Source organism: Zingiber officinale, chromosome 5A, assembly GCF_018446385.1.
Source record: "Zingiber officinale cultivar Zhangliang chromosome 5A, Zo_v1.1, whole genome shotgun sequence".
Lineage (NCBI taxonomy): Eukaryota > Viridiplantae > Streptophyta > Magnoliopsida > Zingiberales > Zingiberaceae > Zingiber > Zingiber officinale.
In genome coordinates, this window is record NC_055994.1 from 59,116,379 (window position 1) to 59,142,720 (window position 26,342).

General features: G+C 37.0%; 2 protein-coding genes across 2 annotated transcripts; one reads left to right on the forward strand and one right to left on the reverse strand.

Annotated features, from left to right (window-relative positions):
• Window positions 1-18,041: 18,041 nt before the first annotated feature.
• On the forward strand, window positions 18,042-21,742 carry LOC121980502 (calmodulin-like). Its single transcript, XM_042532570.1, has 4 exons — window positions 18,042-18,248; window positions 19,445-19,602; window positions 21,197-21,277; window positions 21,421-21,742. Exons 1-4 carry the CDS (start codon window positions 18,173-18,175, stop codon window positions 21,553-21,555), a joined length of 450 nt encoding a protein of 149 aa, XP_042388504.1. The 5' UTR covers window positions 18,042-18,172; the 3' UTR covers window positions 21,556-21,742.
• A 1,385-nt stretch (window positions 21,743-23,127) lies between these two features.
• Window positions 23,128-23,679, reverse strand: LOC121979587 (zinc-finger homeodomain protein 5-like). Its single transcript, XM_042531583.1, has one exon. It carries the CDS (start codon window positions 23,677-23,679, stop codon window positions 23,128-23,130), a length of 552 nt encoding a protein of 183 aa, XP_042387517.1.
• Between the last annotated feature and the right edge of the window lie 2,663 nt (window positions 23,680-26,342).

Here is a 26,342-nt window from a genome sequence, read left to right on the forward strand (position 1 = left end):
CCTGAACTTCTGTCCTATTATAAAATTAGTTAAAGTAATTAGTATTCAAAATTCCTTACATTGCCATAATTCTTTGAAACTTGCTTGAAGATCTCAGCTTGTAATATTTTCTTACTTATTTTTTTATGCATCATACTTTAATTTTTTGATGTATGCTAAAGGGAGAGGATAGTGGGTTAAGTTAGAAAAATTAAACTCACTTTTAAAACACTTTAAAAAAATATTTTATGCTTTATTACATTTTTTTCTAACTTTAACCCAAGTTGTCATTACATCAAAAAGGGAGAAATTATTGGTACAAGTTGTCCCAACAATCTGGTTTTGATGTATGATAAATAGGTTAAAGTTAGATGAGTTGTTTGTCTAACGCTTCTGTTAGCTAGAGCCCTAGAGCCAATCATTTGATGATTGTATTTTGGACTTGTTGTATCATATTCTATATAAATAAAGGCATTTGATTTTTGGTTATTATACTTACTTGTATTGGTGCCAAATAAACTAAGTATAATAACGTCCTTGAGTAGACGGTTCTCACCTATATCAATCGGTTAGTTGAACCAATAGTGAGATGATATAGGGAACACTACTCTTAATCATTCCTAGTCGAGTATTAACATTCAGGGACAATGTTAATGCAATAAGACTAGCATGTAGGTCAACTCAATGACTTGATCTCACAAGTCATGGATATAGAGATATCAAGTTGACACATGGGTATGCATTGGAGAATGTATACTGAATGACCCGCCGTGAGAAAGTATCATGGATCGTTATATGAGTGTCATATACTTTCTCATGTGGCTATTAGTATGACTACTAGTCCTTAGACCTGAAGTCAACATGGATCCCTACATAAGGAGTTATGTACTTTGGTTTTGTCAAACGTCACCCGTAACTGGGTGGACTATAAAGGCGATTACTGGGTATGTAATGAATTATGCAGAGGGATGTGAGTGATGTAGATGGGATCTATCCCTCCTATATGACGGGAGCGACATCGATATTCTTGATAGAGTGAGACCACGAAGTGCATGGTCATGCCCAAATGAGTCAATATAGGATATTGAGCTCATTTAATTGAGTGAGTCTACTTGGAGTTCAAGATTTAGATTGATTAGATGATGACACGGTCTATGCCTCACATTGATCAATCTAGATGTCTAGGATAGAAGGACACTTGTCATATTTTGTGAGGAGTCACAATTAGTAGTCACAAGGTGATGTTGGATCTCAACATTCTTGTAACTTGGGTAGTAATGATGTGTTGCTAGATACCGCTCATTACTTGTGCTCCTAAATGGGTTTAGGGGCATTGCCAACGTTACAAGAACCTATAGGGTCACACACTAAGGGCAATTAGATGGAGGTTAGGTTCATTAGATGAACCTAAATGATTACGTTCATATGATGAACCAAATTGGATTAAGAGTAATTCAAAGTAGGCTAATTGAGTTGGACTCAATTTGGTTCATGTGTTAAGAGAGTCTAATTTGGACTTAGACTCATTTAATTAATTTAATTCAATGAATAGAGATTCATTAAATTAAAATTGACTTGAACTCCATCTTCATTAATTAACTTTTAGGTGGAATGAAAAACTGATTTTTTTCATTCAAGTGGTTGTAACTCCATCTTCTTCTTCCTCTTGAGTTTTCTTCTTGCTCTCCCTCTCCTCCCTACTGATCTCTAAGGTTGCTAGCACATCCTTAGAGATTTTTCTCCATCTCTTGCTTGTGTTGATACACATAGAGAAGTGTCTACTTTTACACTTTCGAGATCCGGCGAACCGAGGACAAGCGGGATTGCGAAGGGCTTCGCATCGAAGGTATAAATCTTTCTTCATGTAGGTCTAGGAGTAGATCTAAGTTGTAAACTCGTACTCGTAAATTTTAGTTCTATACTCTTCGCACGAGATCCGTTGGCTAGGGTGATTCGGGGTTTCCGCGACGCGAAAAAGCGGTTTTCGCGGCCCGAAAAACCCAATAGTGGTATCAGAGCCACGTGCGAAGTGAGTACGAGTTTAGATTCGTATTTTTATGAAAAATATAGATCTATAAACTTTCTGTAAATTCATGTTTTTATAGTTTTAATGGGTATTTTTCTCGTAGAAGCGAAGCACAAGTGTTTAGACACTTGTAGGCTTCGACTACCGAGAAGTATTTTCCGAAACGGCAATGTTTCACCCCAAAATTTTTTTGGGACAGCGGGCTTAGGCGCTATTAGATCGCAAAGGAACCCTCGCGATGGTTAGATCGTGGGTAGGGGCGCTGCCCCTGGCCCCGCAATGGGATTCGTTCCGCGATTGCGCCCGAAAACGCTAAACAGGACCGCCGGGAAAAATTTACTCATAAAATTGTAAAAAAAATTATGAAAATTACAGAAAAATATGAAAAATATATAATTTAGAATTATATATTAATTTTGTGATAGTTATGGCCCAAAAAGACCCAATAAGATTGGAATTGTGTTGTAATTCATATTACGGCTTGCGCGCCGTTATTTGTGATGTGTGTGTTGTATTTATTTTTATTTTCACGACCTGCGCGTCGTGCCTTTCTCTTATATTCTGGTTGTAAATTAGATTTAGACTCGAATGTAACTCGAGTTTCAAAATTGTAATGTAAATTTTGAAGCGGTGGAAGGTCCACACGAGACGGAGTTACGAGGAGGGCACGAGCAACACGAGGTGGTCAACGGAAGGAGCTTGAGAAGCTGTTGACCTTAGGTTGACCATCCGATCTTCTCATTGGCTTGAGAAGATCGTAGTAGGGCCATGACTAAATCACAAATTAATTTAATTAATTACTTTTGTGTGTATGTGATGCATGCTAGTTAATTAAGTAATTAATTAGTGTCTAACGATTAGATTAGATCTAAGTCGTGCACATGATGCACCCTTCGATTAGATTAGATCTATCGAGTATATGATACGCATCATCGTTTAGCTTAGATCTAAATCACGTCAACTCATAATGTCTACCATGCCATGATACCTACCACTACCTCAATCGCATATAGTTGTTGAATCTGCCAAAGCAGAGCAACACAGACTATCTTGGTAGGGTACGGAGGGACAATCTTGGTCCCGCCTATCAACGCATGGGTGAGTACAACTCAATTAGATTGAGTATTTTTAGTTAACTCGATTGGATCAAGTATAATTATAGGCATTCTTCCAACGGTTGGAAAGTTAGGTCAAAATCACATATATATTAAATCTTGGGCGTATTAGCCAAAGCTAACTCAAGTTTTAATATAAATGCGGATTATGATTCTATAAACAAGAGTTGCATAGAGATGTAATTGGTAATCGTTACCTACTGATCATACTAAGTCTTGGGCGTATTAGCCAAAGCTAACTCAAGGGTTAGTATGATGTGGATCTTGTCCCACATGAATTATAGAATTCAGTGGGAGCATCATTTAGTTAAAGGCCTAATTAAATGATTAAGAATATGATATTTATTTCTGCTTTTATTTCTATTGTAGATTACCATGACGTCGAATACGAACACCTTCTCCCTGCGATCTGTCCTCGAGAAGGACAAGCTCAACGGAGCAAACTTCCTGGACTGGTACAGGAACCTGAGAATAGTTCTAACCCAAGAGCGTAAACTGTACGTTCTGGAGCAACCCATTCCGGAGGCTCCTCCTGCCACTGCCCCGCGAGCTGACCGAGATGCTTTCAAGAAGCATCAAGATGATGCATTAGATGTGTCTTGTCTAATGCTCGCGACCATGAACTCTGAGCTTCAGAAGCAACACGAGTTAATGGGCGCTTACGATATGGTTGAACATCTTCGTCAACTGTATCAAGGTTAAGCGAGGCATGAGAGATTTGAGATCTCAAGGGCACTGTTTCAGTGCAAGATGTCAGACAGGGCTCTAGTAGACCCATATGTACTCAAAATGATTGGGTACATAGAGAACCTACAAAGGTTGGGGTTCCCTCTTGGCCAAGAGCTGGCTACTGACCTAATCTTGCAATCCTTGCCGGATAGCTACAGTCAATTCATTCTAAACTACAATATGAACGAGATTGACAAGCCACTGCCCGAGCTACTTAGCATGTTAAGAACTGCTGAGCTAAACCTTAAGAAGGCTAAGCCCAACACTGTTCTGATGGTTCAGAAACATAAGGGCAAGGGCAAGCCCAAAGGCAAGGGAAAGTCCCAAGCCAAGGGCAAAGGCAAGGCACTGAAGCCTAAAGGAGGGGTCGCCAAGGATGCTACCTGCTTCCACTGCGGTCAGACCGGGCACTGGAAGAGGAACTGCAAGGTATACTTGGAGGATCTTAAGAAGAAGCGAAGTGAGACTTCCACTTCAGGTATATATGTTATAGAAGTCAATCTATCTATTTCTACATCATGGGTATTAGATACTGGATGTGCTTCTCACATTTGTACTGATGTGCAGGCGCTGAGAAATAGCAAGGCATTGACAAAGGGCGAGGTGGACCTACGAGTAGGCAATGGAGCACGGGTTGCTGCTGTTGCTGTAGGGACTTACTTTCTATCTCTGCCCTCTGGGCTTGTACTAGAGTTAGTCGATTGTTGTTATGTGCCTGCATTAACTAAGAACATTATATCAGTTTCTTGTTTGGACAAGAAAGGTTTCTCGTTTACTATAAAGAACAAATGTTGTTCCGTCTATTTAAACGATCTGTTCTATTGTAGTGCACCTCTGAAAAATAGACTCTATATTCTAGACCTTGAGAGCCCTATCTATAACATAAATACCAAGAGGTTCAAGTCAAATGACATGAACCAAACCTACCTCTGGCATTGTCGCTTAGGTCATATAAATGACAAGCACTTATCACAGCTCCATAAGGATGGTTTGCTGGACTCAGTTGATTTTGAATCATATGAGATATGCGAGTCATGCCTACGAGGCAAGATGACCAAGACTCCTTTAGTGGGCACAGCGAGAGAGCAACTGATTTGTTAGGACTTATACATAGTGATGTATGTGGCCCTTTCAATGTCGCTGCTAGAGGTGGTTATAGGTACTTCATCACATTTACTGATGACTTCAGTAGATATGGTTATGTGTACTTGATGACACATAAGTCTGAATCCTTTGAAAAGTTCAAAGAATTCAAGAATGAAGTACAGAACCAGCTTGGCAAGAGTATTAAGATACTTCGATCCGATCGAGGTGGAGAATACCTTAGCCATGAGTTCCGTGACTATCTAGCTGAGTGTGGGATTCTATCCCAACTCACTCCTCCTGGAACACCACAGTGGAATGGTGTATCCGAAAGGAGGAATCGTACCTTATTAGATATGGTACGATCTATGATGAGTCACACAGATCTTCCGACATACCTTTGGGGATATGCTTTAGACACGGCAGCTTTTATACTCAACCGAGTTCCATCCAAGGTCGTGATAAAGACACCATATAGGATATGGACTGGGAGAGATGCCTACGTGTCTTTCATGAGGATTTGGGGTTGTGAGGCTTACGTTCGACGTCAAGTCTCAGACAAATTAGGACCCAAATTCGACAAGTGCTTTTTCATTGGATATCCCAAGGAAACTAAGGGATATTACTTCTACATTCCCAGTCAGCACAAGGTAGTTGTGGCAAAGACTAGGGTCTTTCTATAAAGGGACTTTGTTTCTAGAAAGACTAGTGGGAGCGCATTCGATCTTGAAGAAGTTCAATATGCGAACAATAGCACTGATGCCTCGATGGAAATTGAACTGGAACCACAAAGTGTTGTGGATGATGTTGTTCCACAAGGAGTTGAGGAACAACAACCAGTTCAAGTAGACATACTTCTTCGCAGGTCTGATAGGGTACGTCGTCAGCCTGAGAGATACTCATTTCTCTTGTCTGACCATGATGACATTGTGCTCATAGAGGATGAGCCTATCACCTATCAGGAAGCTGTGATGAGACCAGATTCCGAGAAATGGTTAGAGGCCATGAGATCCGAAATGGAATCCATGTACACCAACAAAGTATGGACTTTGGTTGATCCACCTGAAGGGGTAAAATCCATTGGGTGTAAGTGGGTCTTTAAGAGAAAGACTGACATGGATGGACTTATCTATAAGGGTCGCTTGGTAGCTAAAGGTTTCAAGCAGATTCATGGTATTGACTATGATGAAACATTTTCTCCAGTAGCGATGTTTAAGTCTATTCGGATCATGCTTGCTATTGCAGCCTATCATGACTATGAGATATGACAGATGGATGTCAAAACCGTGTTTCTGAATGAAAACCTACTCGAGGATATGTACATGACACAACCTGAGGGTTTTGTAGACCCACAGCATACTAGCAGAGTATGCAAGCTGCATAGGTCCATTTATGGACTAAAGCAAGCTTCTCGGAGCTGGAATCTTCGATTCGATGATGCAATCAAACAGTTTGGTTTCATCAAGAACGAAGATGAACCTTGTGTCTACCAGAAGGTTGTAGGGGACATAGTTGTCTTCCTCATATTGTATGTGGATGACATACTGCTCATTGGGAAGGACATCCCTATGCTTCAGTCTGTCAAGACATGGCTAGGGAGTTGCTTCTCAATGAAGGACTTAGGTGAGACATCCCGCATTCTAGGGATACAGATCTATAGAGATAGATCTAAGAGATTGCTTGGCCTAAGTCAGAGTACATACATTGACAAGGTACTCCTACGGTTTGCCATGCAGAACTCCAAGAAGGGATTTCTGCCGATGTCACATGGCGTGAGTCTTTCGAAGACTCAAGGTCCCTCTTCTAGAGAGGAGAGAGACCGCATGGATCAGATCCCTTATGCCTCAGCCATAGGATCGATCATGTACGCCATGCTATGTACTCGACCTGATGTCTCGTATGCTTTGAGCATGACGAGCAGATACCAGTCAGATCCAGGTGAAAGTCACTGGATAGCGGTCAAGAATATTCTTAAGTACTTAAGAAGGACTAAAGAATATTTCTTGATATATGGAGGCGATGATGAGCTAGCTGTAAAGGGTTACAGTGATGCTAGCTTCCAGACCGACCAGGATGACTATAGATCACAGTCGGGGTTCGTATTTTGCATTAATGGTGGTGCTGTCAGTTGGAAGAGTAGCTGATTCTACAACAGAAGCCGAGTACAATGTTGCATCAGAGGCAGCAAAGGAGGCAGTTTGGATCCGCAAGTTCATCACTGAACTTGGGGTGGTTCCTAGCATTGTTGACCCCATTGAGCTCTATTGTGACAACAATGGAGCTATAGCACAGGCGAAGGAACCTCGCTCACACCAGCGGACCAAACACATACTATGGCGCTTCCATCTCATTCGAGAGATCATCGAGAGAGGAGATGTGAAGATTTGCAGAGTACCTACAGAGGATAACATCGCAGATCCCTTGACCAAGGCTTTGGCACAGAGGAAGCATGATGGTCACACTAGGTCATTGGGGCTTAGAGCCTACACTGATTGGCACTAGTGCTAGTGGGAGATTGTTAGCTAGAGCTCTAGAGCCAATCATTTGATGATTGTATTTTGGACTTGTATCATATTCTATATAAATAAAGGCATTTGGTTTTTGGTTATTATACTTACTTGTATTGGTGCCAAATAAACTAAGTATAATAACGTCATTGAGTAGACGGTTCTCACCTATATCAATCGGTTAGTTGAACCGATAGTGAGATGATATAGGGAACACTACTCTTAATTATTCCTAGTCGAGTATTAACATTCAGGGACAATGTTAATGCAATAAGACTAGCATGTAGGTCAACTCGATGACTTGATCTCACAAGTCATGGATATAGAGATATCAAGTTGACACATGGGTATGCATTGGAGAATGTATACTGAATGACCCGCCATGAGAAAGTATCATGGATCGTTATATGAGTGTCATATACTTTCTCATGTGGCTATTAGTATGACTACTAGTCCTTAGACCTGAAGTCACCATGGATCCCAACATAAGGAGTTATGTGCTTTGGTTTCGTCAAACGTCACCCGTAACTGGGTGGACTATAAAGGTGATTACTGGGTATGTAACAAATTATGCAGAGGGATGTGAGTGATGTAGATGGGATCTATCCCTCTTATATGACGGGAGCGACATCGATATTCTTGATAGAGTGAGACCACGAAGTGCATGGTCATGCCCAAATGAGTCAATATAGGATATTGAGCTCATTTGATTGAGTGAGTCTACTTGGAGTTCAAGATTTAGATTGATTAGAGGATGACACGGTCTATGCCTCACATTGATTAATCTAGATGTCTAGGATAGAAGGACACTTGTCATATTTTGTGAGGAGTCACAATTAGTAGTCACAAGGTGATGTTGGATCTCAACATTCTTGTAACTTGGGTAATAATGATGTGTTGCTAGATACCGCTCATTACTTATGCTCCTAAATGGGTTTAGGGGCATTGTCAACGTTACAAGAACCTATAGGGTCACACACTAAGGGCAATTAGATGGAGGTTAGGTTCATTAGATGAACCTAAGTATTACGTTCATATGATGAACCAAATTGGATTAAGAGTAATCCAAAGTAGGCTAATTGAGTTGGACTCAATTTGGTTCATGTGTTAAGAGAGTCTAATTTGGACTTAGACTCATTTAATTAATTTAATTCAATGAATAGAGATTCATTAAATTAAAATTGACTTGAACCAATGGTTAGATTAGATCAACCAAGGGAGAGAAGTGGTCAAGTTTGACTTGACTTAAGTAGGAAGATGAAGAGTGAAGTTTTGACTTGACTTTGACTTGACCAATGCCACATCATCAAGGCTTCTTCATTTGGTCAAGTTTGACTTGACCAAATGCCACCTCATGGAGGAGATCAAGAGACTTGACTCTTGATATTCCATGGGGGTTACATGCCTTGAAGTGGCCGGCCACTTTTAGGTGGAATGAAAATTTGATTTTTTCATTCAAGTGGTTGTAACTCCATCTTCTTCTTCCTCTTGAGTTTTCTTCTTGCTCTCCCTCTCCTCCCTACTGATCTCTAAGGTTGCTAGCACATCCTTATAGATTTTTCTCCATCTCTTGCTTGTGTGGATACACATAGAGAAGTGTCTACTTTGACACTTTCGAGATCTGGCGAACCGAGGACAAGCGGGATTGCGAAGGGCTTCGCATCAAAGGTATAAATCTTTCTTCATGTAGGTCTAGGAGTAGATCTAAGTTGTAAACTCGTACTCGTAAATTTTCGTTCTATACTCTTCGCACGAGATCCGTTGGCTAGGGTGATTCGGGGTTTCCGCGACGCGAAAAAAGCGGTTTTCGTGGCCCGAAAAACTCAACAGCTTCTACAAAGTGTGCAGGAGTTGAATGGTGTGAAGGATCTGACACCAGGCTGAAATCCAACTAGATCCGCAGGGCCCAATAGCTGGTGGGAAATCCAACTAGGTCCGTAGGGCTCGATATCTAGCGGGAAGTCCAGTTGGGTCTGCAGGACCTGTCAAACGGTCGAAGTCTAGTTCGGTCTGCGGACTTGACAACTAGTGGGATGACCTAGTGGGTCAGAGGCAAGTCGAGTGGCTACAAGTGGTAAGTAAAGGTAAGCAACTAGAGGAGAGATCTAGTGAGGACGCGTTCCCTATTGAGGAAACTGTAGGGGTCAGTCCAGCTTAGACCCATTTGGGAAACCTAAGCTGAGACCTTGACTAGATCATGGTCTCGGGAAGACAAGATCTAATTTCTACCCATAATTTATTATGTTGTGCTAACTCTATTTTGCAGGGTAAAATATACTTTTTAATTGCTTGGACTAACCTTTTCTTGCAGGTGGAAAGGTTGAAGAAAAGGGGTCCGAGCACCCGGAGCTAGTTCGGGGCCCGGACTCGAAATTGATCCATAAGCTTACGTGGAGCGCGTCGATTGGCAGAGCCACGTGGTCCGGGCGCCCAGAGGGGTTCCAAGCGCCGGGAATGGACCTATTTAAAGGGCTTCGACCCGGAGGTTCATAACAACAACTGCAACGACTTTCTCTTCTACTCGGTGCTACGAAGAGGCTCCTGCAATGCTGCTATACTCCACCGACAACCGGACTTCAGCTTTAATTAAATTTTTTATTGTCGGTAATTTTTATATGTAGTTCTTGTACTTGCAATTTGTAACCATTTCAAACTATTAGTGGATTGCCTAACGAAAACACTTGATGAGTGCGGGCCTTGGAGTAGGCTCCGAACCAAGTAAAACTTGATCGTGTTAGCATTGTTTCTTATTCTTCAGCCGCGTATCTGTTTTAAATCGAATTTTCAATGATCGCTATTCCCCCCCCCCCCCCCCCCTCCTCCTCCTCTAGCGTTTTTTCTGACCCTACAATGTAAACTTGACACAACTGGTTAGATCACAGCTAACCTAATTTTAACCTTGGTTATATATCAAAATCCTAGGTTAATAATGTGCACCCAACACCAATAGATAATAGTGTTATTACTATCTTCCTCTTTCATTGTACGAGTTTATTTTTTCTCTAAAAGTTTTCATATAGAAGGACTTTAGTGGATTGCTCATTCGAAAGCGATCAAGGATTGTGAACCTTGGAGTAGTAGTCGTTGAACTAATTAAGCAAAAAATAACCTATGTTCTTATTTGTATTTCTTTATTCCGTTACTACTTTGATTTAGTTTTACAAAAAGAAAAGAAAAGTTTTAAACGCATGAGATTCACCCCTACTCTCGTCTATTTCGATCTAATAGTTATAATTGATGAAAAGGAGATCTCTATATGGCTTTTATTTTTGAATATGATGACTATTGTCAATCTTATTACATCTTCTTTCAAATGTAATATTGAGTTACAAACTTCCAATATGCTCAAGTTAATGAAATTGTACATTTTGTTGTTGTGGTGAATGCAAGATTGGGCAAGGAGCCAACCAGATTGATACTTTGCATTGAGTAGGAACTACTCATTGGAGCTCCCATGTTGACACTATTTGCAGCTTAATAGATATGTATGGTGCAACTATACGTGCTTGAAAACATTATCATTGATGATTCCTCTACTTTGATGTATGGAGAAATTGGTAGTTCCTTAATAGTGATGAAGTCTTTTGATTTCATTTTTATTTTTCATTTGATGTATAAAATTATGAGGATCACAAATTTACTTTGTCATGCCTTGCAATAAAAATTTCTTGATATCATAATGCAATGGATTTGATATCTATGACTAAAGAACTTCTTCTTATATTAAAAAATGATGGTTTTGATATTCTTTTTTCATGTGTTATCATTTTGCATAAGATTGGATGATGATATACCAGAGATGAGTGTTCTTTGTAAGCATTCTAGTCATTCATGTCGATAAAAGGATGTCATCACAATTGAGCATAACTTTCATTATAATATATTTAATATTGTAATATATTTTCATTATGATGGACACTATAACAAAAATAACTTTATGTAACGCGTCATCAACGACGCACAATTAGGACGCGCCACTAATAATAATTTTTACGGTGCACTCAATCAAGTACACTACGAATAGTATTATACTTACATAAATAATCACGTATAAAAAATTATATGCAGTTAAAACTAAATATTAACCGTAAATTTTTTACATGCTATTAAAAAGATTATAAATTTTAAAGATTAAAATTTTAACAGCGCAATTTTTTTTTTACGTGCCGATAAAAATATTATAAATTTTTTAAATGAAAATTTTAACGCACAAAATGTGTTGTTAAAAATATTACATACTAAAATTTTAGCACCGCGCAAAAACTGTGCCATTAAAATTCTTACCACTTTTTCGTGCCCGCGCCGAATGCCCTGCATTCCTATCAAAACCCCTTCATCACTGGAAAACTCTCCATCGTCGACACCTCCGTTGCTCAAAAACCATCTCACCAAAACTTTCTTCGCTCAAAAACCTTCATCACCAAAACCTTGTCCACCCCATGCGAGCCCTCTCTTCTCTCTTTTTTAGGTGCTCTCACACTTCGCGTCCTCGACCCCACATAACCTTAGTCTTGACTCGTCCCACGGGCTCTTCATCGTCCACAAGCATCCCATCGTGACCACCGCATCTTAGTCCCTGTTCGTCCCTTCACAGTCGCGCAATCTCGCCTCTCTATTCCGTTCGATTCTCATCGTCGAGTCTACTGCCGATTGGCAGAAGATTCCGGGACCTTCTAAAGCCCTAGGGGTGCAATGAGGGCGTCAGCTTCTTCTGCGACAAGCGCTTTTCATCGATCTCTCCCATTGGATCGTCCTGCACGACGCCATTGTTCGAAGACGGAACCCTCACACTCAGAACCCTCACCTGCGTTACATCTTCTTTCAGCAATTATGGATGAGTATTGAATGTACTGGACAACTGTCACAGCAATGTGAGATTCCCCCACCTTGATTTTTTTTCGTAGTGGTGTCATTATTTTGCCTGATACATTTTTCCCCTTGAATTGTTACAGCAAATTTGGGACTTTCTCAGATGCAAATTTATTTTTTCTTTTGCTTTTTTAGATTCTTTTTGTTCTCTACTTGACTGGCTTGATAGGTTTTCCCCTTTTCTAATTTTTAATTATCTATGAAACTATTTTACTATTATTATTGTAGTTATATTGCTGAATGGGGCAGGCCAACTTAATTACAAATAACAAATTAGAGATGTTTTCACTTGCAACTAGTAACCATATTTCTATTTACTAAAACGAAGAAGAAATGTCATCAAACTTGGTTATATTTCTTAAGTTCTTTTATGGGTTTATGCTGTTGAACTACTGATGATGTTATAAGAATATATTATTTGGGCATTACATGTTTAGGGAAATTCTTATTTCATATGCTACTGTCTCTTGCTGATGCTTAATTCTCTATGATGGAATCAAGGTGGAAGTTGAAGCCATTGGAAAAGTAAGGCATAAGAACCTTGTTGGACTCATTGGATATTGTGCTGAAGGTGCTGAAAGGTGATCAAACCTATCTAAAGTAATAAACCATTCTATATTTAGTAAAGCCCATTATCTTGTTGGTTACTCGTCTGCATGTCAAAATTCTATTTTAGCTCAGGATGCTTCTCTATGAATATATTGATAATGACACTTTGGAGCAGTGGCTACATGGTGATATTGGACCAATTCCACTAACTTGGGATATCAGAATGAAAATGACCATGGAACAGCAAAAGGGTTGGTACTTCCATTATTTGCTCATTTAACCATGGAGTCAAAAGAACTGATTGTGGTTATTTAATTAAAGAAACTAAATCCTTAATTTGCAGCTATGTTGCTCAATTTGCAGCTATGTTGCTCCTTAATTTGCATGCACTGGTATGCTTAACGAGATCAGTGGTGTATACAGTTTTAGTGTTCCCCTAATGGAAATAACCTCTGAAAGAAGTCCAGTAGATGAGGTTGGTTTAAATAGACTTTTCTAATTTTTCTCATATTTTTCTCATGTATAAGTGGTTAATCTATGAGTAGGTAAACATGGTTGAATAGTTTAAGCGTACTGTACAAAGAAAGCATGACAAGGAAGTGATTGATCTATTAATTGAGGTTCAGCCGTCAACAAGAGTCTTGAAGAGAGTATTGTTGATTTGCCTTCACTGTATAGACATGGATGCTGAAAAGCCTCCCAAGATGGGGGAAATCATACACATGCTTGAAGGAGATGAATTCCCCTTTCACATAGTAAGATTATCTCAACTTCTATGTATATTGCATCTAGATTGTTGCTGATGACTGAGCAATGCGCAAATGGATCTACTACTTGTTTCATAATCTACCAAAGCACCTTATTAGGATGTATCATTTTCCTTCAAAAGTAATCCTAATAGCTATCTAAATAAGCAATCATACTGTCATTTATTTATGGAATGAAGGATTAGATTTGTTTCCAAATTTAGAAGGGATCTTGTTTATCTAGATATATTTTTTACCCTTAATTCAAAATGAAAGAAACCAGTACATAAATCTAAAGCTGAAAAATATAATTACTGCTTAATTTTTTAAAATACTATCAATCTTATCTTGTTCTGGAATAAATAAGCCTATCTCAATGAATTGCTTAACTTTATGCTTTCGAATGAAGCAATGGTTCCCTTGTTATGTTTTCAAGTTTGCCAACAACAATTATGCCTGTAAAACAAGTCAACAACCATCCAAGTATTAAACAACTTGCATTTTCAGAAATACGTGTTAGTTTTCAAGTTGTTAATCTATAACTGAGTCTGAATATCTAACTAAACTCATGTACACCCGACAGGCAATAGAGGAGGCTTTAAGTTCATGTATGTCAACCAAGGTGACACCATCTGCTAATTCTGAAAGGTCAATGTGGAGACCATCAGTTGGGAAGCTATGTAATCAGCTTGCTTTAGTTAGTTTTTTATTCTACCTAATTGTTTCCTTTTATTTCAAATTGTGTTAATAGATGAACATAGTTTTTTCGGTATCTGGTTTTTTTTATTGTGGATAAATGTTGTATTCGCGTTGGTTGTAAAAGGCTTATAATTAGTGTTTTATTTGTAAAATTGATCAAATATTTATTAGATGAATAAAAATTATGTATTCTCATTTTGATTGTATTTTGAAATTTTTTATTTTTTTTAAAGTAATGAATGAATTGGAATGATATCTAAATTTTAAATTTAGATTATATATTTTAAATAAATATTAATGATAATTGTATGATATTGATAATTATACGTGGTTAACATTACATCCTAACTGTAGCGCGCGGTGCACGCTGTGAATGTTTTTATTTGCTATGTGCATTGTGCGCTACGAATGCTTTTAATCGCAGCATATGATGCGCGTTGCAAATGCTCTTAATCGCAGCGTGCAGCGCGAGCTGCGAATGCTCTTAACCGCAACGTGCAACGCACATTGCCAATGCTTTTAACAGCAGCGCAAGGCTAGCGCTGTGGATGTCTTATGACTTTCACCAGCTTGCACTTATGCAACGTGCGATGCACGCTACTGATAGTATAATTGCGCGCTGCAGAATGTCATATTTGTTGTAGTTAACAATAGAATTTCTTATGTTTAACTCTTCTTTAGATCCAAAAGATAATTTTAAATGGTTCAACATTAAAGATTTATACTCACGTTGAGAAGTATCACCCTGAGGACTTCACTAAATGCATCATTTGAGGTGTCAGCTACAACATTATGAGATTGATGTAGTTTGTCATGAGAATTTTCATAAAAATATCCATTATCTTAGAATTGTGGCAAGGGTTATTTGAAATAAAAAAAGTTACAATACTATAATTTGATTAACAAGTTAACCCGTCTAGTTTTAACTTTGCTTGTTTCCACGACAACTATAAAATGTGCATTTTAAAATAGCTCTTTGTAGTAGAATGATATATCACTTTGTGACATATTCTATAATTATCTATATTGAAAGAGATTTTGCTTTAAGTATTATCTCAAATTCTATAGACTATAGTTAATGAATATTATATTTTGAATAATCATAAATCACAACTTTAATGAGATATATCTATAGTGATAAGTTATCAAAAGATATAAACAATTAGTATATATATATATATATATATATATATATATATATATATATATATATATATATATATATATTATACTAATTGTCTTTATATCTTTTAGTTAATAAATGCTTAATTTGATCACTATAGATATATCTATTATACTAATTGTCTTTATATCTTTTAGTTAATAAATGTTTAATTTGATCACAAACATGAAAGGGTTGGTTCTAAAGATATTCATTTTATTTAAAGTTCATTAATTTCTTGTAGGATGATGGAGATATAAAAGATTATATTGTCAAAGTTTCGTGGAAAGTTTTCGAATCGTAGGAGTTCATAACAAATATTAAAGATATTGTTAATGAGAAGCTTTTTGATATTACGATCAACAGTAAAAAAATATTTTATGATTTTAATTGTGATGAATTATTTTATTTTTTGTTAATTTTTTTTTAGTTCGAGTAGATTATAATTCTCCGCCACTAATTTCAAGGAAGGATTGATGATAAAATTTAATAATTTGCCCATGGATATTAATTTAGTCATTGAGTTAGTAGGTTAGTGTGATTAAGAGTTAGTAGATGTTGATTTAGTTGTAGAGTTAGTAGTTAGTGCATGTTTTATAATTAAGACTTAATGGATATTGATCTAGTCATAAAGTTAATGTGGTAGTATGATGCCAAATGTCTAAGTATTTTTATCTTGACCGATCTAATTCTACGAAAATTTTTTATTGGCTACTTGGTAAATTCAGGAAACATAGAGGGGCCACGGGGAGTACGTAGTACTATGAATGATTTGAACGTCGTAGACATTTATTTGTATTGCATGACAATCAAACCATTATTGTTTAGGAAACTCGTTCGTTCACTTACCATCGCACCAAGTCCCGACTGGCAAAGTTGATTTAATGTGTTAGTGAGATAAATGAATGTTGATTTAATCATGGTGTTAGTGGGTTAATGGAGGAAGGATCCTCTGGTCCACTTTTTGTGTACCAAGGGATGGTACACAATGTAATTATAGCAATATTACGGTCACGATTTGGTCTTAATTATTTCCGATCCTTTACTAGGTTGACCTTTTCATTCAAGTTATAGTTTGAGTCGGGATGGGAGGCCATAGGTCGTTCGGAGGCCACTCCCGCTCAGCGCTCGACAGTTCGGCCATCCACCCACCGTCAGCGCCCTCTAGGCGACCTTTGGTCATCCATCCCAATATAAACTATAATCTAGATGAGAAGATAAATGTAAAAAGAAATCATAATTAATTACAATCAAATGATTATGATCTGACTATAATAATTATGAACCATTCTCTATTTAAAACAGTGGAGTAAAAGATGAATGTATTTTCATGATTAAGAAGTGAGTATGTTAGTGCATATACTATGATTGATGAGTTAATATGTTAGTGCATATTTTATAATTGATAAATTCCTACATATAGTTACTAGTTAGAGCCTATTTTTTTAAATCTTATCTTTAGTTATATATTAATGTACAAAGCTATTTTCCATACTCATTTGGTATATAGAAATTAATTGACATTCCTCGGCTAGCTGTGTACGGATGGATTGACTCATCTAAACTGATAATTTTGAATGCGGGTTTTCAAGTGTGGCCAATTTCAGAGAGTTGCTTATCTCTTAATTTTTAATTTTTTAAAAGATAAAACGAATATCTTCTCTAAAAACTGTAATATAAGATTATACGAAAATTAAATTAGATTTTATTTATTTTTAAGTATTATTTTTTTATTATGCATGAAATTGTATTATAATAAAAAAATATCTACATATTATTACTATTTTATTATATATTCTAGTACGTAAATTATATAGGTAATTTATTTTATAATTGTTTTTATTTCCAGCTGAGTTTAGTCAATTTAGCAAATTAAATGAATTTGATGGAGCCCGTATTTCAACTAGAGTCGTAAATGAATTAAATATTTATGAACAAATTTGATGTTCTGATAAAAATTTATTTATATTCGTTTAATATATACCAGATCGATTAAATAAATAAACTTGAACACTTTATAAAACTAAACAAACAAACTTGAATATATATATATATATATATATATATTCAGTTCATTAATATTTGTAAATAATATTCATGAATTTTTATGAACAATGTTCATTAACAAAACTCTTATCGATATACTAAATAAATAAATAAATAATTTTTAAAATAAATAAATAAATTTAAATTATCCCGTTCAATAACTAATCAAACAAATAAAAGTTTTAAACAATCAAACAAGTTTAAAGTGAAAGCTCGATAATATCTAAACGAATCAAGTTCAAGTCAATCTTAATTTGAAAGCTTGATAACATCTAAACAAATTAAACTTAAGTCAAACTCAAATCAAACTTAAACTCATTAAAAATAAATTAAGCTAAATTTAAATAATTATTTAAACTTAGTTCATTTTAGACTTGATTCAACTTGATTATTTTATCAAATAAATAAGATTAAATATCCAAAATTTTAACTCAGCTTGATTTACTTACCACCTAGTTCCAACTCAGCCGGCCGTTCCGGTTTAGTTTTTGTGCCTGACTACAATACTTGAACCACTCTCGGTCTGACTCAGGCGGATACAACGGGTCAACAAAGAGTTTGACAGTCGTAGGTCCGTCCAACTATAAAAGCAGAGAAGAGGAGGACGGGGACATCATTGCCGGAAAAAAAAAGAGTAGAGTTGCTGTCCTCGACGCGAGAATATGGCGGAGCACCTGACTGAAGAGCAGATAGCTGAGTTCAAGGAGGCATTTAGCCTATTCGACAAGGACGGAGATGGTATCACTTCTCCTTTATGCAGACTTCTACTTTTCTAACCCTAGATTGCCCACATTGTTGTGTTTCGCTGTCAGTCATAAGCTCGGTAGATCTTGGCTCCCTATTGCTTTATCATGTGCGACCTCTGCAATCCGGGTGTGGAATAATGATATAGGCGTAACTAACTTTCGCATCTGTCTTTGATAGACGACGTATTGTACTTGAGTTTGCTGAATCTTCTGTTTGGCATCAAATGTCGGGCCTCCTCATTTGGTTCTTCTGATTGATCTGGACCATTGTTTCTTTCTTTTGAGCAGGGAAAGACTTTATCTGGTTCTATAGATTTGTATGCACGTGCAAACACACAAACAAATAGGAAAAAAAACAACTAAACTTGCTCATGATGTCATCGTGGTAAACATGGCAGAAGGCGGGTTTGATTCCTGTTTGGGTTTTTAAGAACTAATGGAATTCTATAAAGGTATCGTGTACCATAAATTGCATGTGAATATAAAGTCACTTATATCTAGTGTTAAGACAAGCAATGGGATTATTGGAAGCTACAGCTAAATTACATTGTGTATTAATGGTGTTGGTACATATATCATTCCCTCAAACAATAAACATGTTTCTTGATTTTTTTTAAAATTTTTTTTGATAAGGCTAGAATCATAGCTGTCACAGTGCTTATAACGCTTTCCCTTTTCTAACATGACATGTCAGAATATTTCATACAATGGGGACGAATTCTGACATTGTCCAGTGCTTGGCGATATATTAATTTTGAGATGCATATAACTTAGTAGATGAAACTGTAACTTAGAATATGTACACATGTTTTGTAGCTAATCTTGAATACCATCTAGAGTTTTAAATCATTGATAATTTTTTTTTCATGTACTCTTATGAAAACCTTGGTTGTCTGTGTTGTTTCATGTAAAGTAGGATACCAGTTTGGTTTTTGATACACTCTTCTGCCTTGTAAGCATATCGCATATCCATGTTTTTTTTATTTACTTGCTTTTTGGCATAGTTTGCATATAGATGAGTAGGAAGCTTCTCAAAATGCTTGAATAATCCATGTTCATCAGTTGGAAAGTTTATCTGATATTGGTTGTGTATCTGAGGTTTTTATGTCCAATAAAAAACTGTTCAATGTTTACTTTCACTTTGCATTGGTGCCTTGAGATTAATGTATGCATTTTTCTGCCTTGTAGGCTGCATAACTACAAAAGAATTAGGCACTGTTATGAGATCCTTGGGCCAAAACCCAACTGAAGCTGAATTGAGGGATATGATCAGTGAAGTTGACGCTGACCAAAATGGAACAATTGATTTTCCTGAGTTCTTGAATTTGATGGCCCGTAAAATGAAGGTCAGATTTTACTTTGTGCACTTGTGGTATTTAATTCATAGTTTAACTCTTTGATGAAATCAAAATGTGATGGTTGTTGGTCTTCTCATGTCCACCAATACGCTTTTCTTGTCTACTGGCATCCCTTCTTCAATTGTTTGCTTTATTCTTCTGTAATATTGTTTTATCATTCAAGCCCAACAGTTTCCTGTAGCAAAAACAGCTACTGACTTCCCAAAACATCTTCATCAGAGGTTTTAATCTTTGATTGATTGGCATTGAGGTCATCATTTCATAGCACTGCATAAGCGCAGAAGAATTACTGTGGTCAGGATCAGGTTGCAGCCACATTAAGGATCAGGTAGGCCAAGGGAAGAGATTTTCTATCTATAGAGCTAGGGGTGAGGTTGGAAAGAGAGGCGTTTATGATGCAACACTACTCACTGCTAAAGCTCCAGAAGGAGATGTGTAGCTGCTACCTCAAATCCTTGAACTGCCCCTCAAATGAGGGTGCTCAAGAAGAAAACCCTCAGATTTGCACAATAGGTTACCAAGTTGAAAGTAATAGAACAAGTTCATTGCAAAACAAGAACTTCAACATAATAACTAATTTCTTAAACTGTATATTTTAACACCAACTATTTGGGGTTGGTAGATAATTTTTTTGTTATGTTAAATTTCCTGTCTATTCTTCCAAATCTAACCAATTCAGCTTGTGTAACTATGAAGCCCACCAATTGTATTGAATAATGTGATTTATTGATGCTATGCTTTGAGGCTTCATAACACATATAATTTTTCATCTATCTTAGAGAGCATGTAGGCCTTCCAATGCTAAACGAGGTTTCTATCCTTTGAGCATTGCTCCTTTAAAAATGGATAAAATTTTTAGGGTCTTATTCCCATAGAGGAAAACACTAAATGGACTTGTATACAAAAGAGTCCTCATTGGTCATCATTTATCAACACAGTTCTATCTCAATGCTCATTTATGACAAGGATAGTCGAGGGAAACATGGGGGTGGGGGTATGGCTATGGCGAAGAGGAAAATGGGCTTGCGCTGGCAGTGAGATAATTTGCCTGTGGAGTTTCATGGCAAAAGGTGAGCTCCCAGCAGGGAAGAGAAGTCAGAGGCATGAGTCATGGGTGGTATGGCAAGAGTAGGAGATTCCAATACCATGTTATCAATGGATATCTATCTATTGTATGCAACATGGTATTTCTACCTATATATTTATATGCTCTAGAATAACTGCTTCATTTAAAAATTAAGGTGTTAGACTAGATTATCTGTTCCTATGTTACCTAACAATTCCCAATATGTTGCATGTGAACTGATCTCTTCCTCAGCCATGAATAGATTGTCTGCTGATAAGCATGCATTTTCATGGCTGAATATTTACATTCTTGTAGCTATTCACGTTCAACTACTAGTGAGTCTGAAAAACATTGTTATTTAATTTGTAATAGGAGATATTTTAGTAGAGTTTTTTTCCCCATTAAACTCTTTTTGTTGAATCCAGTGTGTTGACAGATAGTTCCTACATCCTATTTAACTTTCATCCTTCGACCCAAATGATGCATTCATTATATTTCGTTTCTGAACAAATGAAGGATGCTGATTCTGAGGAGGAGCTGATGGAGGCATTCAAAGTGTTTGACAAGGATTCAAACGGGTTCATTTCTGCTCAAGAGGTGCCGCCATATATTCCCAATATTTGAATCTGTAACATGATTACTTGAGAACTTAGAGTCAGCTTATAGTTATCAAGCTCAGAATTGTCTAATCTTGAAAGAGAGTCGATAGAACTCAATTTCTTTTTTTGTTGAGCTTGCAGCTCCGCCATGTGATGACAAGCCTGGGTGAGAAGCTGACAGATGAGGAGGTTGACGAAATGATACGAGAAGCAGACATTGACGGTGATGGACAAGTGAACTATCAGGAGTTTGTGCAGATGATGTTGGCCAAGTAATAGTCTCATCAGTTTATGGAGACACTCAGTCATAGTAAGCATTTCACTTTGGACCACCTCTACTTGTTAGAACCGTTCTCTGCCTCAACCATGGCTGTTTTAGACCAGTGTTTCCTATGAACTACTTCGCCTTTCATTTTGAGATGTACTAGCGACCTAATATTCTCGTATGTAGTTTTTGATGTCATCTGTGATAGCTGCAATCGCATGGTATTTTTTGCTGGTTAAATGCAACTTAACAAACTTAACCAAAATTTTGAACGAACTGAACCAAATGATCTAGGTTACCTTCAGTTTATACCTTGTTGCTTGTTAGATTACTGATTCAATAGAGGAAATGTACCAAGACCACCACAGAGAGCAAGCCTTAAGCTTGCGAGACACAGAAGAAGATGTTTGTGAGGCATAATGAATTTTTAAATACAAGTATGAAGAAATACAAGAGGAACAAACCGGAGGTGGGGTGTCAGCTGGAGGAACTTGTGAAAGGCAAAGAAGGGTCTGCTAGAACTTTTTGAAAGGAGGAGATGGATTAAAAGTCTTCGGGAATGGAGTAGAATCTATTCTGTGATGAAGACGTTGGGATCTTTTCCAACTAAAAAACTGAATCACCAAGGAGGAGATGCGATGACTTACATGAATCAATGGAAGTCCACTTTCATAAAAAAAAACTTTTGGATCGTAGAGTTAGATTTACTTTCCTGAGGAAGCAATTGATTGATTGTGGAAGCCAAAAAAACTCGATGTCCCTCCTAGATATGGTCACATTTAAAAGTGAAGACGGAATCACACACTACTATATGGTCACCTTTGTTTATGTATGGAGATCAACTGAACCATGGTATAGTTTGATGACAAGGTTTAGAATCAAGGGGGCCTAATGGAGGCTCAAAGGCAGCAAGCACTTTGAACGAACCCAACTAGGTTGGTCTCACTTCAAATGCATAAGACAAGCTAGGCGAAAGAAATTACCCAGAGCCATACTTCCCCAAAGATGAATACGGCTAACGCCAGGCAATCAAAGAAAGCAGTGAACTTGTTAGCTTTGGACGCAACGAGGAGATTGGATTATATTGGGTGTTTTGAACTTAAATCAATATTGAATATTTTCAATGTATTTCAATCCAGCTGATGGTAATTTGACTTTATCTTCCCATGCAGACAGTCTATGACATGCAAGCCAAGTGGTAGTAGTAGGAGTGAGGTCTCAGGAAGGAGAAAGGTTCCACAAGACCCAAGAGAAATAACCATGGCCAAGAGAGTGCAAGAGAAAGAGGACCTATATATGATTACTTTGAGGGGAAAGGAAAACTAGTTATGCTAACTGAGACAATAGATGTGCTGACGATGAGTGTAGAATTAATCTACAATAGATTGGAAAGGTCTGGACATGCATGAATCTTGTCGAAAAACCAGACTGGAAATTAAAACAAGAAATGGTTTTCATCAAGGATTCAGGATTAATTCAGATGATGATGGTTTATTATTGATAGAAGAAAGCATGTTCAATCAAAACATATTCCATGTCTAAACGCACTGCATGCAGTTACTAGTTAGATAACAGAGATCATCTCAATCCAGATCTTTAGTCTCCTCCTCCATTGCTTCGTCGCAAATCTTGATCACTTCCTCTTTTTCTCCTCCATCGATTGCCGCGCCGCTGTTGGTGGTGGCCGCTGACGACGCCACCTGTGCTGCTGCCGGAGCACTGGCGCTGCTGCACTTGTGGTTGCGCACCCACACCTTGAACACCTGCTTACTCACCCCGATCTCACGGCAGAACCTCGAGAACTGGTCCTCCTCCTCGTCGGCGCGCATGGCCCGACCCCTCGGGACCCTCCACCCTATTCTCTCCGCGTACCTGGCCATCCTCTGCTTCTGATCCTCCGTGAACCTTGTCCGTGGACGCCGCCTCCCGCTCACCACTGGCAGGGTGGCAACGATGCAGTAGTCCGCGCGGTGGAAGTTGCGGTGGCAGCCACACGCACCGCACTGTAGGTGGTCATCGGCGGCAGTTGGAATGAATTTGCAGCAGCCGTCGATGGTGTAGCTGGCACCGTGCCTCAGGGAGTGGTTCCTCACGCACTCTCTGTACACCTCTCTCACACTCTGATGGTGCGCCATGGGTTGAGGTGTGCCCTTGTGGTGCTGTGTGGTGTGGTGTGTTGTGGGGCGTAATTTATATAGTGTAGAACATGTAACTTGAAATTACATCCAAGGACATGCAAAATTCCTACTCCGGGTTTCAACGGGTATGCTCGCATTGAAGACGATAATTGAAGACGACAAAACAATGTTAGAATGTTTTGATGATTATTCTTGCTTAGTTTACGTACAATAAGGGCATAATCCACTAGTACACCGCTCCAAATAAACTTTGTTGATATGTTCAAACACCCTTTGAGACAAATGTGAAATGACTATGGATGCGCTCCTAAAAGATGATTGAATTGAAATATTATATTATCATATTAAATTATTATAATCGAATACTTTTGGATGAAATTTAATTGACTCTTATATGATGTACTCATCGAAGACTAGAAAATATTGTTATACTAGAATCATGAAACAAAAATAGTTTGATGTCCAATTATGATGAAATCTATTTCATCTCAGAATGACTAGTCTATTCTAACATAGCAAATATAACCCTTCTTGAAGCTACTCAGGTTCGATTTTAAAATACCCTTCCAAAATATGAAAATAATGAACCATTATATTCGTCCATATAATCTAAAATATTGGTCTTGTTAGCAAACAACCATTAAATATCTTAGCTTCAATAAGAAGTAATTAACTAGTTAGTCACTTTCATATAACCTAAAAATATTGGTCTTGCTTTCTAATAATTTTCTTAAAAATGCATTTATATAACTGATACGGTGCATAATGGTGGGGTCCGATAAAATCGGATAGTTAGAAGTCAAGAGAACGTGACAGTCAGAAGTCAAGAGGACGTGACAGTCAGAAGTCAAGGGGACGTGGTAGTCAGCAGTTAGAGAAAGAAAAGGTAGGATCTTCTGACGACATCAATAACATGGTTCCCGATCGGGTTCTCACAGATCAGGACCCCATATCTGAGATACCCTGGTCTTTAAAAATTTTGAAAGATTTGAAAATAATTTTGAAAAGATTTTTAAAGATAAAATTCAAAAAAATAAGAAGAAAAATTTGAGAAAATAATTTTGAAAAATAATTTGAAATATTTTTTTAATGCTCCCCCTAAAATTGATAAGTATCTAAAAGTCCAAGCATGAGTTTTAAAAATTAAAAATAATATCCTTATGATGAAATGTCCAACTGTCATACTTAGCTGACTACCACAAGATAGCAACTGCTGATTCGGGTTGGTCAATTTAAGTATATCATTCTAACTAGTTTATTACTAGTCAGATTACCCAAATTGATCAATATATTTTGTTTAAAGCCTAGATTTATAGCGATGCACTCACTTAAGTATTTGAAATCTTAGGCTAAGTCCTAAGCATCCCATACCATTCTAGGTTTCAAATTATACAAGCAACGTATCTTATTGTGCTTGTGAGATGCTAGCTGCTAAAATTATAGAAACATGTATTTCTATGGTAAGACCTAGGCTACTAAAAAGATAAAATATTTAGAAATCTATTTTGAAAATAAATTTTGAAAAGGGGAATTTTGAAAATAGTTTTGAAAACCTACTAAGTAATATTTTTCAAAAATGTGTGAAAAGATAAAGAACCCTATTCTATAAGACACATACCTAATTACCTTTTTTAGTTACTAAATTTATGTTCAGGTAAAGGTTTAGTAAATATATCAGCAAGGTTAGATTTAGAGTCAATATAATTAAGTTCGATATTTCCTTTAGTGACATGATCTCTGACGAAGTGATATTTTACTTCTATGTGTTTAATTCTAGAGTGATGTACTTAATTTTTTGTTAGATTTATAGAACTTATATTATTAATAAATATTTTTACATTTTTGCTATGTATTCGGCTTCAGTAGTAGATAAGACAACAAATATTGCTTTCTACTAAACCAACTAACTAAAGATAAACCTAGTAGTTGACATCTTCCACTAATACTTTTTCTATCTAACTTACAGCCAGCAGAATCTGAATCAGAATAGCCAACTAATTCAAAATTTAATGTTCTTGGGTACCACATTCCTACATAATTATTCCTTTTAGATATTTAATTATTCTTTTAACATAAGATAGGTGGGATTCTTTAGCACACGTTTGATTGCAAGCACACATACTTACTACAAATAATATGTCAAGTCTGCTTGTAATTAAGTACAATAAACTACCTATCATACTTTTATAGTATTTTAAGTCAACTGTTTTACCATTTGGGTCATTATCTAGATTAATGTTACTTGTCATAGGTGTTTTTAGTTCTTTAAAGTTTTCCATACAAAATTTCCTAATTAGTTCTTTTATGAATTTAGTTTGATGGACGTAATTTTCTTCTTTAGTTTGTTTAATTTGTAGTCCTAGAAAGTAGTTTAATTCTCTAACTAGACTTATTTCAAATTCATTTTCCATTAAAGTTATAAATCCTTTTAAAAATTTTGAGTTGGTTGATCTAAACACTATGTCATCTACATAGACCTAGGCTATAAAAATGTCAGAGTTAAGGGTTTTTATGAAAAGTGTACGGTCAATTTGACCTTCTTTAAATCCTTTTGAATTTAGAAAGCTAGCCAATCTCTCATACCAAGCCCTAGGTGCTTGTTGTAATTCGTATAATGCCTTTTTTTAGCTTAAAGACATGGTTTGGGTATTTTAGATCTT

What these genes read in the sequence shown, in the direction of transcription:
- LOC121980502 (XM_042532570.1), top strand. Translation starts at nt 18,173, where the DNA reads ATGGCGGAGCACCTGACTGAAGAGCAGATAGCTGAGTTCAAGGAGGCA. An exon ending in ATTCGACAAGGACGGAGATG is followed by an intron (nt 18,249 to 19,444) that starts GTATCACTTCTC and finishes TCTGCCTTGTAG; the next exon opens with GCTGCATAACTACAAAAGAA. An exon ending in TGATGGCCCGTAAAATGAAG is followed by an intron (nt 19,603 to 21,196) that starts GTCAGATTTTAC and finishes GAACAAATGAAG; the next exon opens with GATGCTGATTCTGAGGAGGA.
- LOC121979587 (XM_042531583.1), bottom strand. Translation starts at nt 23,679, where the DNA reads ATGGCGCACCATCAGAGTGTGAGAGAGGTGTACAGAGAGTGCGTGAGG.